Source organism: Austrofundulus limnaeus, unplaced genomic scaffold (assembly GCF_001266775.1).
Source record: "Austrofundulus limnaeus strain Quisiro unplaced genomic scaffold, Austrofundulus_limnaeus-1.0 Scaffold226, whole genome shotgun sequence".
NCBI lineage: Eukaryota > Metazoa > Chordata > Actinopteri > Cyprinodontiformes > Rivulidae > Austrofundulus > Austrofundulus limnaeus.
The window spans coordinates 314044-328217 of NW_013952628.1; the positions used below are offsets into that span (position 1 = coordinate 314044).

General features: G+C 37.2%; 1 protein-coding gene across 3 annotated transcripts in view; it reads right to left on the reverse strand.

The window, feature by feature from the left end:
* The window catches only part of prkg2 (protein kinase cGMP-dependent 2), a 37650-nt gene extending 23783 nt beyond the window's left edge, over positions 1-13867 (reverse strand). The window contains exons 1-6 of one of the 3 annotated variants that reach the window (XM_014019675.1): positions 13801-13867; positions 13495-13730; positions 10176-10683; positions 6328-6494; positions 3949-4062; positions 891-996 (exon numbers count right to left, since the gene is read on the reverse strand). In XM_014019675.1, the coding sequence (XP_013875129.1) occupies positions 891-996; positions 3949-4062; positions 6328-6494; positions 10176-10683; positions 13495-13573 (974 nt within the window). In that variant the 5' untranslated portion in view covers positions 13574-13730; positions 13801-13867. Of the gene's footprint in view, positions 1-890; positions 997-3948; positions 4063-6327; positions 6495-10175; positions 10684-13494 lie in introns of all 3 variants that reach the window. The other 2 variants (XM_014019674.1, XM_014019676.1) reach the window with 2 other exon arrangements.
* Positions 13868-14174: the final 307 nt, after the last annotated feature.

A 14174-nucleotide genomic window follows, 5' to 3' on the forward strand; every position in this document is an offset into this window, starting at 1 on the left:
TAATGATCTAACAGAAGATTTCTATACTGATTAATGCTAAGATCATTTTTATTTTTCCAATTTAAGAGTATGGTTTTCTTTGCGATGCATTAGGCAGTGGAAATCAAATGAGAAGTGTTTTTCTCTATAGTGACATCACCTAAAACAGCCAATAAGCAAACAGACGGAGAGGGTGGAATACAACAATTCAAACACTTCGACAAATCTTCACATACTCGGACCCAAAACCTCTGGACAGGCGGACAGAGCCAGAGTGCATGGATATAATTGTCTGGCACATTGCCTGTACAATGGGAGCAGTTATTAGATGAAGTAAAACCCCTCTTGAACATTCGCTGGCCTGTATAATGTGCTCTATAGAGGACTTTATATTGCATTAATTGTAGATTAGAATTTCTAGTTATTTTAAATGTTTCCAAGCATATTTTAGACCAGGTGTTTTGGTCAAAGTTGACTGGTAAGTCCGTTTCCCATTTAGCAACAGGTACTGATATTGAGTCGTCTATTCTAGATAGTTTATTGTAGATTTTAGATAGCAATTTGGGTGATTTAAGATTAAGAAATTCCAATATACTTGCTGGTGTCTCTAATAATGTTTTATTATGTTTAAATTTACATTTAATCATAGATTTAATTTGTTGATATTCTGAGAAGTTTTCCTGTCTATGCCATATTGTATTATTAATTTAGTGACCTTTTCTACAACAATTCAGAACAGCAATGAATTTAGCAATTATATATTTTTAATAAAAATAAAAATACTTCCTCCACATCCACTCAGATTTGCCCCAAAAAGGATAAATTAATTGTTTTCTTACGGAGGTTTTAACGTCACAGGGTTTATAAAGAATCAGGAGATGCTAACTTAGCGGCTAAGACTCGGGCCTCACCTTCGGAGGAAGTTGCGGTACTGCTCGTGTCGCGTCTCGGCCGTCCTCCTCATGATGTTCTGGAAGACCTCCCGGTCCAAAGCCCATGTTCTCACTTTGTTCACGGCTGGAAACGCAGGCGTGAAAAACACACAAATCATCACAGCTGCAGGTCCCTTTTTTATTAACCTTATTATTTTCAAAAACAGGGACTATGGAAGGAAAGATGCACTTTATCAGGTTATAGCTCCGGGTGCTAGTTTCCACCTGTAGTCCCTGACCCAGCCCACACAATATTATAAAAAATTTTTAAAAAAAACACAAAAGCAGCTGGATGCTATTCAAACAAAAATAAATAGATAAATAGATAGATAGATAGATAAATAAATAAAGTCCAAATATCCGACATGGTGGGAACCATGTTATTCAAGCCTTGAAGTGTGCGCCATTCAGCGAAGAAAAGAACAGCAAGCTACTGACTGGCTTCAGAACCTCACCTGATTGGGTAGTAATTTCGAACTTCTTTCATTGTCTGATGCCTTGACTTTTCAGAATTGTGTTTTGTATAGTGGTATTAATTTGTATTTTCAGATCTTCCAAGGTGCCAATTATGGAACTCTCTGTGCATTGTTGCCCAAATCAAATTCTGGAAGTGGTCATTCAACTAGATCTGTTACAAAAGGACAACTGATATTACCAACTTTTAAAAACTGTTACGGCCAGAGGTCTTTCTTCTATGTTTGTACTAAAGCATGGAATGACATTCCTCAAAACATAAAGTCCATTTCAAAACCACAGACCTTTAAGAAGAATCTTGTCTGCCATCTGCTGGACACTTTTTGTTGTGCTCATATTTAGACGTCCTATTTTGCAAATGCTGCCTTCCTGAAATTTGGTATGCTTGTTTGTCTTTGTGTCTATGGTGTATAATGATGTGATTGTGATGCTGTAATTCTGAGTGTTTTATGTGCTGCAGAACAGGAACCTGCTGTAAAACAGCAATTATGCTGAGTCAGGCTTGATTTTTAGTAATCTTTTCCTGTTAAATCAATAAATCAAATCAAATATGCTAAATTTAGACAATTCTGCAAGCTGTGCAAAAGAAAAAAGCAGTGATTTTCTAAATAAAGTGATGCACAGCTCACTGGTTGCAAACATTCAGAATTCAGTGAAACTACAACAAAAAATGTACAGTATTTTTTATTTTTTCGATCCAAGAGTTTTGACCGAGGAGGTCAAACTCATTCTCACTAGAGGCCACATGAGTGTTATGGTGGCCCTCAAAGGGTCCATTGTAATTAACTTTAATGTTTAATGTTGTAACTTTGACTAAACACAATCCTTGTCTCAATGCTACAACTGAGAACCGCTAACAAACAATAACTGAGCTCTACCTGGTATTTCCTGCATAGAAACAGTGTTTTAGCACCTCCTCTTATGAACACTGAAAAATACTAGTCAACACGCTTCATGGGAGATGTAGTTTATGGTCAATGCTGGTTTAACTTATTTAAAGTGCCTGTGACATCAAATTTTGGTAATAAATATGAATGTATTTTTGGAAAGATAACATTGATAAAAGATTGCAAAAAAGATTTCATGCTGCTAAGATGGACAATTGTTGAGATATTTGCATGTTCAGTAACAGGAAGTGATGTCAAAGGGGAATGTCTGAATGGGAACAGAACTTTGCTACTACGGCCAACAACTCAGACTGTAGAGAAGAATCTGATGTTTCTTTACAATTTTTTATTCACTACAGAAAGAAGAGAAAGAGTCACAGTTCAAATAATATTGTTTCAATAAACAAAGACCAGAGTTTATTTTCTCAAAGTGTTCCCCTTTGATGTCACTTCCTGTTTCACTTTAGCTGAGCCAAGTTCAAATGAAAATGTGTCAGTTATGTGACATACGTAACAGGTAAAATTGTGTGTATTATGCCAAGTTTCTTAAATATGAATGTTTTCTTTGACATTTTGTATTTTACGGACACGCATGTCACAGGAAGCTTAAAGTTCCTATGACATGCTTATACTTCAAATACAAAAAGGTCAAAGAAAACATATTTATATTTAAGAAAATTAGCATAATACACACAATTTTACCCATTTTGTCTCATATCTGGCATATTTTCATTTGAATTTGGCTCAGCAAAGTGAAACAGGAAGTGACATCAAAGGGGAACTCTTTAAGAAAATAAACTCTGGTCTTTGTTTATTGAAACAAACTCTTATTCAACTCTGATAGTGATTTAATAATCTAAAGAAACATCTGATTCTTTTCTAATTATTGTAGCATCACTCTGTTTACATGCAGACACTCCCCTTTGACATCACTTCCTGTTACTGAACATGCAAATATCTCAACAACTGTTCATCTCAACAGAGTGAAATCTTTTTTGCAATATGTTATCATTGTTCTCTTTCCAAAAAAGCATTCACATTTATCACAAAAATTTGATGTCACAGGCACTTTTTGGGTCAATAAAACGGTTATTTACTTGGTTAAACACATCAATCCAAACAAAGAGCTCACACAGAACATTATCTACGTTCCAAAAGCCTTGGAACCAATCAGAATACCAACTGTGGCGAGCAACTAAAGATTTTGATGACATCTAAATTCTTCATTTCTCACCATCAGTGCTGAAAGAGGTCAGAGATGAAGGTCAGAGAAGATGGATCTAAACCAAACCTGGACACCTGACCTCATGTTAACTAACGGACCTTTGGTCAAGCATATTCAGATATTATTTAAAGGCATTGAGAGGTTATGACTGTGAGGAATAAAGTCAACCAGTCATGAGGTCAGCTTGTACCATTCAACACGTGTCCAACGGTAAACATTCAAACTGGGACACAGACTGCAACCTGGTCCGGGACCAGAGCTGGGACAAACAGGACACTGAAGCAGACTGCTAATAAACAATATTTGATTATGTCTGTCACAAGCTCAATCCTCTGAGTGGTTCATGTGTTCGATGCTCATCGCGTCAGTCTGAGGTTATATAAGGGGAAAAACACATCAATACAAATAGGACTTTCAGTTTTTGCTGTAAGAGTTTAAAAACATGGTTTACCTCGCACCGATGCTGTCCGTGTGCAGTTGTACAGGATGGCTAATTCTCCAAACGTGGTCCACACTGCTATCGATGTGAGCAGTTTGCTTTGTTGAAACACATCCAGCTTCCCCTCTGAAAATATAAGAATAATTCAAACACAAAGAGGCAGGTTTGTGAGCTGAGAACACGTTGGATGCTCTGCTTTTTAAAATGGATGACTGGTGTTCATGGCTTCCAAAATAAATTTTGCATTTGGATCTGTTTGAGCACTAGGGTTGGGCAAAATCATATCATGTGCAATTAATCATCAGAAAAACTGTCACAGATTAATATTTGGCACTTTGCAATTACTGTGATTTGTGACTTAGATAAGTCAGTGTGGTGTGGAGCTAACACAGAGCTAATGCTAACGCTAACATGGACCAGTGATGTGGCATTAATGCTAACACTAACATGGAGCTAATGCAAATACTGAAGTGGTGTAAACACCAATGTGGTGTTAATACTAATGACTAACACGGGGCTAACGCTAACACCAAGATAGAGCTCAGACTACAGCAGAGCTAAAACTAGTGTTGAGCTAACACTAACATGGAGCTAACACTAATGTGAAGCTAATGCTATAATACAGAGCTAACACTAACATAGAGCTAACACAAATGTGAAGCTAATGCTATAATACAGAGCTAACACTAATGTGAAGCTAATGCTATAATACAGAGCTAACACTAATGTGAAGCTAATGCTATAATACAGAGCTAACACTAATGTGAAGCTAATGCTATCACTAATACAGAACTAACACTAACGCAGAGCTAACAACGTGGATTTAAAACTTATGTGGAGCCAACACTAACATGGAGCTAACACTAATGTGAAGCTAATGCTATCACTAATACAGAGCTAACACTAACAGGGAGCTAACACTAATGTGAAGCTAATGCTATAACACAGAGCTAACACTAATGTGAAGCTAATGATATCACTAATACAGAGCTAACACCAACAGGGAGCTAACATTAATGCAGAGTTAATGCTAGTGCTAAAATTTAGCTAAGATTAACGTGTACTTAACACTAAAGCGGAGCAAACACAAATGTGGTGCTAACATTAATGCAGAATTGAAACTAGCATTGAGCTAACATGAATGAGAACCTGAAACTAACACGGAGCTAACACAAATGCTACAAACTTGTTGAAACACCTGAAACACTGTCGTAAATTGGAGTTCAAGGAAAGCCAGAAAATGTCACCCGAGACGTCGACTACAACAAACTCTCCTCCAGCGAACGGTCAGATTATGAGTTGGAGATTCAAAGACTGTGGAGGAATTTTATTCTGAAATTGTTAAGACACAATTTTTCATACTGGTGAACCTCAGTCCATGTTTACTCCTGAGAGATTCAGCCTCTCTAATAATCTCTTTTAATCCCCAGTCCTTTAACTGACCTGTTGCCAATTACTCTAACTTGTTGCATGATGCTCCTCCGGCCATTTTATTTTTGTACTTCTTACTTTTACAGCCCAACAATCTCCTGACGTTTTGTTTTTCAAAGCCTCATTATAAAAATAATCATCAACCATGAGCGGTTTTCTTACATATTCACAATTTTTAAAAAAATGCATGTGACAGATTAAATTTTTAATCTGATAGTGACTTTGGAGTAGACTTTCTGTATTTTGATTTAACTTCATCCCACAAACTTTTAAAAACAAATATTTTGTATTTTCTAACTTTTGTAAAAAATAAAATAAAAAAAAGTTTGGACACCTGTGACAGAGCACACACTGAATTTTCTCCAGCTATAACACCGATTGTGGACAAACCAGAACTCATGGACATTTAAAAACTCTTCTCTGGTTTCTGTAAGGTTTGTGGAGCAACTGGTATTTAAATGACTTATTCATGAGCAAATGAAAAAGCAAAATTATAATCAGTTTTCGTATCCTTCATGACACGAAGACTTACGGTTCAGATTTAACTTCCCTCTCTCCTGCCAAGAAACTGGTAAACCACAAGAATGTGTCCTGCTTCCATCTGCCAAAAATAAGCTTCAACCACCAAAATAATTATAATCTACATTTTTCAAATAAAGTCCAGCTAAGCTTTCAAAACAAAAAAAAAAGCTCTGCAGATATTCACATCCCGTGAATCTGTGTACGGCTGCAACTGAAAGCCCGGTTTCTGCAGCGCTGCTGTGATTTGATTGGCTCGTTGTCAGAGAGGCGTCCAGTGAGGCCAAAGAGTGCCCACAAAATACAACAACTTGCTTTAAAATAGTCTGTGTTTCAAACGACATCGTCTCAATGAAGAGGATGTTTAAATTTATTGTCTTAGATTTGTCTAAAAATGTTTTCACTTCCAGAATAAGAAGCTGAGACGAAGGTGAACCTTACCAGCCAGGATGAACAGGTGGTTCCCCGGCTCTCCTTGCTGAATGACGTATTCTCCCTGCTGGTACGTGCGCTCGTACATGCACTCCACCATGTCTTTGATCTGCTGCTGCTCCAGCCTCTTCAGGTACTGGTTCTTGTTCAAAGCGTCTGTCAGGAGCTTCTTTACGCTGCAGCACATCAGAAACACAGGAAGCGTTACACACTCTGACCCGGCTGTTTCCACATCCGAAGGATCAACTCAAACCCTTTAGATAAGAAGTGAAAAATTTAAACAGAAACAATGTTTGGCATTTTAATAACATATAAATGAGCTAAACTTAGCACAGAAAGAAAGGAAATTTGTGTTTGGTAGATTATTTCTAAGGGGCGCCAAGTGTAAAATAAAATGTTAAAATATTTCATCAATATGTTTTTCATTTTTTAGTTCACTGTTCACATTTAGCAAATTTTTACTAAATGATAAATTTAAATGTTAAAAATATATTTAAATATTAAATCCTACATCTAAATGTTTAAATCTAAATGTAAAAGTTAAACCTTAAATGTTGAAGTTCATATTTAGTTATTTTGGAATGGAAGGCAGCCTTTGCCGTTGGTGCTTGGCTCATGTTGTGATGTCATCATCCTGAGACAATAGCAAGTGCTAGCGCTCCAATGAGCTAAAGCTTATATTTTAAATATTATCTTTAACAACGTTAGAAGCATTAAAAGTCAGCATCAGATAACCAAGGATGATGTAATCAACCTGCGACAAACAATGGCCACTGCTAGCCACGCTAGTAGCTAATGCTACTGAAGATAATATTTAAAATCTAAATTCAAAATGTGTTCATAAAAACAATATGGGTGTTCCCTGTGGGCCAGCAGTTTGAAGTGTAGCTCAGACACCAGCAAGAACTGCAGGTTTGATGTCTTTTAGTGAAGCTTTAGCTGCATCGGAGCACTAGCGGTTGCTATTGTCTCAGGATGATGATGTCATAACATGAGCCAAGCACCAACAGCAAAGGCTGCGTTTCCAAAATACCTAAATGTGAACTTTAACATTTAAGGTTTAACTTTTACATTTAGATTTAGGATTTAATATTTAAATATATATTTTAGCATTTAAATTTAACATTTAGTAAAAACTAGCTGAATGTAAGAACAGTAAGCTAAATAATAAAAAGTGGAAATTTTTTAACACACAAAGTGAGCTAAATAATGAAAACTATGTTAGCGACATTTTTCAACATGTCATTTTACACTTTGTGTTTCTTTGTAGCAACAAGGCTTCTTGGCAATAAATTATACAAACCCTTTTAAACAGTGCCACATTTGTAAGGAACATGCATTTGTGGGATGAGCAGTAGAGCTGAGCATGTAGGTTGCAAACATGAAAAATTTGCCAAATTTTCTTTGCCAAACAGCTTATTTTGCTGTTACTAGTGACACTTATTCTGCTTCTGGTACCCCCAGGTGCTGCCAATCGTGCTCAAAGCTTTGTTACAACAAATAAATTATCTATCAAACACTATATTACCAACATGTTGTGCCAAGTATAGTCATAATTCATCAGCTTATTAGTCAGGTCATGACACAATTGGGGGCTCGTCCGGGATATGACCCCAGGAACTCCTCTGTTTGTCACAAACTGACTCAAAATTTATGATAAAAACTGGTAAAGATGCAGAAAAGAAGTGTTTTTATGATGTAATAACTTAAATATGCAAAAATAAATTAAATTACATAATGTGGTAATCAGTAAAATCAGTAGTGAATGTGTTGTGTGAATAATGTTATAATGCATGAATGAGAACATACAGGGACCAGAGCTGCCCAAAAGTAAAATAAAGTGGAGTGTTAACAGGGGAGACCCCAGGTCCAGGTGTCTCAGATCAACAAGATGTCTGCTTCCACAGCTGCAGCAGAAAAACAAGATGTTAGATAGGAGCAGACCATCACACTCAACCTCCGGCTACACTGATGCACTGCTGAGCCACCACAACTCCCACATCATTACTCATTAGTTTTTTTGGCCTGTATGATAAATATTTCATCTCCAGAGACTTGATGATTTTTTGCAGCTCCTTTCTGACAGTGAATCAAACAAAACAGTGAAAACAAAAAATCATCATGAGCTGTCAAAGTTCACAGATGCATATTTGAACAGCTGCAGCTACATAAAGAAGACATCACTTCCTTTGGGGAGCTGTAAACTGAAAAGGTTAAGAGACGCGTTTTAAAGATCACGAGGCAGGGGGCGTCTGTATTGGGTGGTCCGTTAATCCATCTTATGGTGGGACAGAAATTTTCACTTTGGTGCTTCATAAACGCAGCGAATCTAAACTCCTTCTGTTCAGGCTTTCTTTGATGCTAGTGCTGTGAGGCTGATAGAATTTTGTTACATTTAGCTTTTAGCTAATCATTGTTTGCCTTAATTTTTAGCTTATGTTTTATAACCTTTAGCTTTTAGCTAACCATTGTTAGCCTTAACTTTTGGCCAATGTTTTGTAACATTTAGCTTTTAGATAGATTTTTGTCACATTTAGCTCTTAGCTAATATTTTGTTACAACTGGCTTTTACCCATACTTTTGTTATGATTAGCTTTTAGCTAATCTTTGTTATCCATAACTTTTAGCTAATGTTTTGTTACAATTAGATTTTAGCTAATGTTTTGTTACATTTAGTTTTTAGCTAGATTTTTGCTACTTCTAGCTAGTCTTTCTTTAACTTTACACTAATGTTTGTTACATTTAGCTTGTAGCTAGTCTTTCTTATCCTTTACTTTTAGCCAATGTTTTGTTGCATTTAGCCTTCAGCTGGAATTTGCTACTTTTAGCTAGTATTTATGTCTAACATTTACCTAATATTTTGTTACATATAGCTTCCAGTTAATCTTTAGCATTTTGCTAATGTTTTGTTACATGTAATTTTAGCTAGACTTTATCTTTAAGCCAAATTTTTAGTTACATTTAGCATTTAGAAAGTCTTCAACTTTAAGTTTTAGCTCATTTTTTGCAACATGTAGCTTTTAGCTAGTCTGTTATCTTTAAGTTTTAGCTCATGGTTTGTTACATTTAGCATTTAGAAAGTCTTCAGCTTTAAGTTTTAGCTCATGTTTTGCAACATGTAGCTTTTAGCTAGTCTGTTATCTTTAAGTTTTGGCTCATGTTTTGTTATATTTAATTTTTAGAAAGTACTCAGCTTTAACTTTTAGCGAATGTTTTGTTAAGTGTAGTTTTTAGCTAGTCTTCGCCATCTTTAAGTTTTAGCTCATGCTTTAGCTCATTTAGTAAATGCAGAGCATCAGATAGTCATATGTTTCCACCCTGTTCGTCCTGTCACCTCTGCAGCTGTCGTTCAGCTGAATGTTGTTTTCAGTCGGGGCTGCATCATATAGCCTACATTACATCTGTTTATATAATCTGAACTGGGATTATTAGTTGTAAACATCAGGATTAACAGGGTCAGTGTTCGCTCCCAGCAGGGTAGTGTGGCTATAAAACCAGGATGATTTTAGCTTCTTTCGGGTGCTTTGTACTATGAATATATATTTTAATTATATACCAATCAGAGTAGCGTTTAGCATTTAGCAGCAGTTTTTTTTTCTTCTTGGTTTGCTTCCTCTGGAGCCCCTGAGAAAACATTTTAAGATCAACTTACTTCCTTAATCCTATAACCTCTTGTTGAGGCAGGACATGGTGTAACAGAGCTGCCATGAATCAGAGCAGTAACAGGAGAGGTTCAGTTTCACATGAGGGCTCTTACAGTTTTACCCCCCACCCCCCACAGAGTCAGCCTGGGCTGAGCCTGAGGGCGTCTCAGACCTTCGTCTGGTTTCTGTCGGCCCTGGTTTGTCATCTCTCACCTTGCGTCCTTCGGTACCCGAGCCTTCTCAAAAGAGAACTTCGGAAGGCTGCTGGACGTGGGTTCGGCTGATACCCCGGCTTTAGCTCCTCTCCTCCTGTTCAGGCTCTCTTTGATTCGGACGCTGAGATTTGGGCTGCTCCTGCTGCTGGCTTTAACAGAAGGGGGCCGAGACGGGAGCCCTGCGGGGCCCCCGCTCTTCACCACGTCCTGCAGCTTGTTTAGCTGGATGCACTTGTTCTGCAGCTCCTCGCTCAGCTCCGACAGGACCCGGGTCTGTTTGGCCACGTGGTCCTGGAGACCTTTGATCTGCTGCTCTTTGGCGCCCAGCTCCTCGTCCTTCCTCTTCACTTCTCGCTCCAGCTCCTCCACTCGGACCCTCAGGGAGTCCAGCGAGGACCTCTTGGACCCACCCCGGTGGTCTTTGTGGAGCTGGCCGTTGGAAGCTGGAGCTGAACCGTCGGAGTGTTTGTAACGCTTTGATTTCATCGAACCGTTCCCCATCTCACCTGAACGACAAGAGATTTAAAGTCACACATTGAATGATGTTTTTTTATTTTGTTTCTCTCTTTTCTTTCACTCTGAACAGTTTTAAACACATTCAGTGAATGCTGAGTCACTGTTCACAGTATTAGTTTTATATTTTCAGTCCAACTGCTTCTGCTTCCTTTTTCTAAAATATTTAACTTTACTAAATATGTTTGTGTTAAAAACAGATCTTTTCAAATCCTTTAAAACTGTTCTGAGATCAGCTGCTTCTGTCTTCTAATGCTACTTTTAGTTTTTGGCTAATCTTGTTACATTTAGCTTTTAGCTACACTTTGTTAGATTTAAGTTTTAGCTAGATATCTGCTAGCTAGTCGTTCTTATGTTTAAATTTAGTTAATGTTTATTACATTTAGCATTGAGTTAGTCTGTTGTCCTTAATTTTAGCCATTTTGTTATATGTAGATTTTAGCTACACTTTGTTACTTTTAGTTTTTAGCTAGTCTTTATTATTTTTACCCTTTAATGTTTGTTACATTTAGCTTAGCTAGCCTTTTGTTATGTGTAGCTTTGAGCTAGTCTGTTGTCTTTAATTTTAGCCGTTTTTGGTTAAAATTATGTTTTAGCTAGTCTTTATTATCTTTAACCTTTTTGTTACATTTAGCTTTTAGCTAGCTTTTTGTTATGTATAGCTTTGAGCTAGTCTGTCTCCAGTGTTTAGCTTTTTATTTGGTCACATTTAACTTTTAGCTACACTTTGTTACATTTACGTTTTAGCTAGACATCTATTACCTTTAGCTTCGAGCGAGTCTTTCTGAAGTGTTAATGTTTATTACATTTAGTTTTGAGCTGGTCTTTCTGACGTGTTAATGTTTATTACATTTAGCTTTGAGCTAGTCTGTTGTCTTTAATTTTAGCTGTTTTGTTACATGTAGCTTTTAGCTAAGCTTTGTTACTTTTAGCTAACCTTTTGTTATGTGTAGCTTTGAGCTAGTCTGTTGTCTTTAATTTTAGCCGTTTTTGGTTAAAATTAGGTTTTAGCTAGTCTTTATTATCTTTAACCTGTTTGTTACATTTAGCTTTTAGCTAGCTTTTTGTTATGTATAGCTTTGAGTTAGTCTGTTGTCTCCAGTGTTTAGCTTTTTATTTGGTCACATTTAACTTTTAGCTACACTTTGTTACATTTATGTTTTAGCTAAACATCTATCTTTAGCTTTGAGCTGGTCTTTCTGACGTGTTAATGTTTATTACATTTAGCTTTGAGCTAATCTGTTGTCTTTAATTTTAGCTGTTTTGTTATATGTAGTGTTTAGCTATATTTTGTTACTTTTAGTTTTTAGCTAGTCTTTATTATTTTTACCCTTTAATGTTTGTTACATTTAGCTTTTAGCTAGCCTTTTATGTGTAGCTTTGAGCTAGTCTGTTGTCTTTAATTTTAGCTGCTTTTGGTTAAAATTAGGTTTAAGCTAGTTGTTATCTTTAACCTAATGTTTGTTACATTTAGGTTTTAGCTTGTTATGTATAGCTTTGAGCTAGTCCGTCTCCAGTGTTTAGCTTTTTATTTGGCCACATTTAACTTTTAGCTACACGTTGTTACATTTATGTTTTTGCTAAACATCTATCTTTAGCTTTGAGCTAGTCTTTATGACGTGTTGATGTTTATAACATTTAGCTTCGAGCTAGTCTGTTGTCTTTAATTTTAGCTTTTTATTTGGTCACATTTAGCTTTTAGCTACACTTTGTTACATTTAGGTCTTAGCTAGACATCTGCTACTTTTAGCTAGTCTGTGTTATCTTTAACCTTAAACTAATGTTTGTTACATTTAACTTTTAGCTAGCCTTTTGTTACTTTTAGTGTTTTCCTTTTTTAAATTTTAGCTCATTTTCTGCTTCTTTTAGCTTTAACAAGTCAGTTTCAGCTCCTTTATTTCCTTCTGAAAATGCTATTTTAAAGATAATATTTACCGTATTCATTTATTAGCTACTACTTTATTAATTTTTATAATTATCTGTAATAAAAACTGTTTCCTGTGTTAATTCTGTCATATCAACACTAAAACAAAAATAAAAACACAAATCAGAAATAAATTGCAGTGATTATGTAGAAGTTTTGCACTTTTATGTCTTTTCATAACCGCCTGTGTTTGTCTGTTAGCAAAATATCTCATGATTCAGTGGATTTGAAGAAAACTCTCACAGTAATTATTAACCTGATTAATGTGATTTAAGGTGGCTGCAAACATTAAATAAGTGTCTGAGTCTGTCAGATCTGGGACATAAAGGTCTGTTTGGGAGTGAGGTTTTAATGAAAACAGCTGAAGCAGCAGAAACAGAAAATCCAGCTGATAATCGTCAGTTTCTTCTCTATTTATTATTCAGGAGGCAGGAAGTGTTGGATTACACGAACAGTCACTCAGGGAAGCAGCACCAGGAAACAGCAGCTGCTCGGCCAGATTATCAAACATTATTGAAGAAATAAATAAAAATAAAACAGCTTTAAAGCCACGTTAGGCTCGTGTGTTCCTCCACATGATGGGAAACATTTCCGAGAACAATCCTGTTGTTGTTGTTTGTCACTTCCGCCCCTCAGACACACACAAGCTGTCATTCATCCTGATTTAACACAAATAAACAAACACAAACTCTTAGTTTTACTTTTACTTTCTAAAAACTGTACTTAAAACACAAAAAAGAAGAAGTTGTTGTTTCAGTAAAACCATTAAAAACGCTAATTGGTTAATTAGAACCATTAATTGGAGCGCGTGCACCTGCAACTTCCTCCTCCTGTGCCACGAGACGACGGTGACAGTCCAGGTCCGGGTTCCGGTTCTTACCTGGTCTGGTTTCGGAGCCTTCAGACGAGCTGGGAGGACGGCGGAGGAGCGGGAAGAGTCTGCCGGGACACCGGAACATCGGGACAGACGGTCCGCTGGGCTACAGCTCGGCTCGCATCCTCTCGCGCCTCTGCATCCCTGTCCTCGCGCTCTCTCCCCTCAGTGGTCCGACAGGTGTAGGGCAGGCCGTTGTAGCATTTAATCAACCCACATTTCAACCTCAACCAGAGCCTTTCCTGTTAATTTAAAGTTAAATCAAACACATGTAAAGTAAAAAATGATAGTTATTTAAGGAATGCACATCACCTGCCACCTTATTAATTAAATATTGATCTTTAAACAGCACCACGCTGAGGTGGGGATGACTCTCAGCCACCCAAACTGAGAAGGAGTTATCTGCGGAATCAAAGTGGGCGTGTCACAAGAGTGGGCGTGTCTAAAGCATAAACGCTGTGGGCTACGAGGCCTACATGATGGTATCCTTAGATCCTGCTTGACCTCTATACAGCCTGACCCTGACCCCAACACAAAGGTTAACCAGGTGTGACCCAAGTAGGGGTCTCCAGAAAAACTGGTGCTGTACAGTAACGCCCCTTTTGTCCATGTCCAATCAGGTGGTGCCGTACGGTGACGCCCCTTTTGTTCTTGTCCAATCAGGTGGTGCCGTACGGTGACGCCCC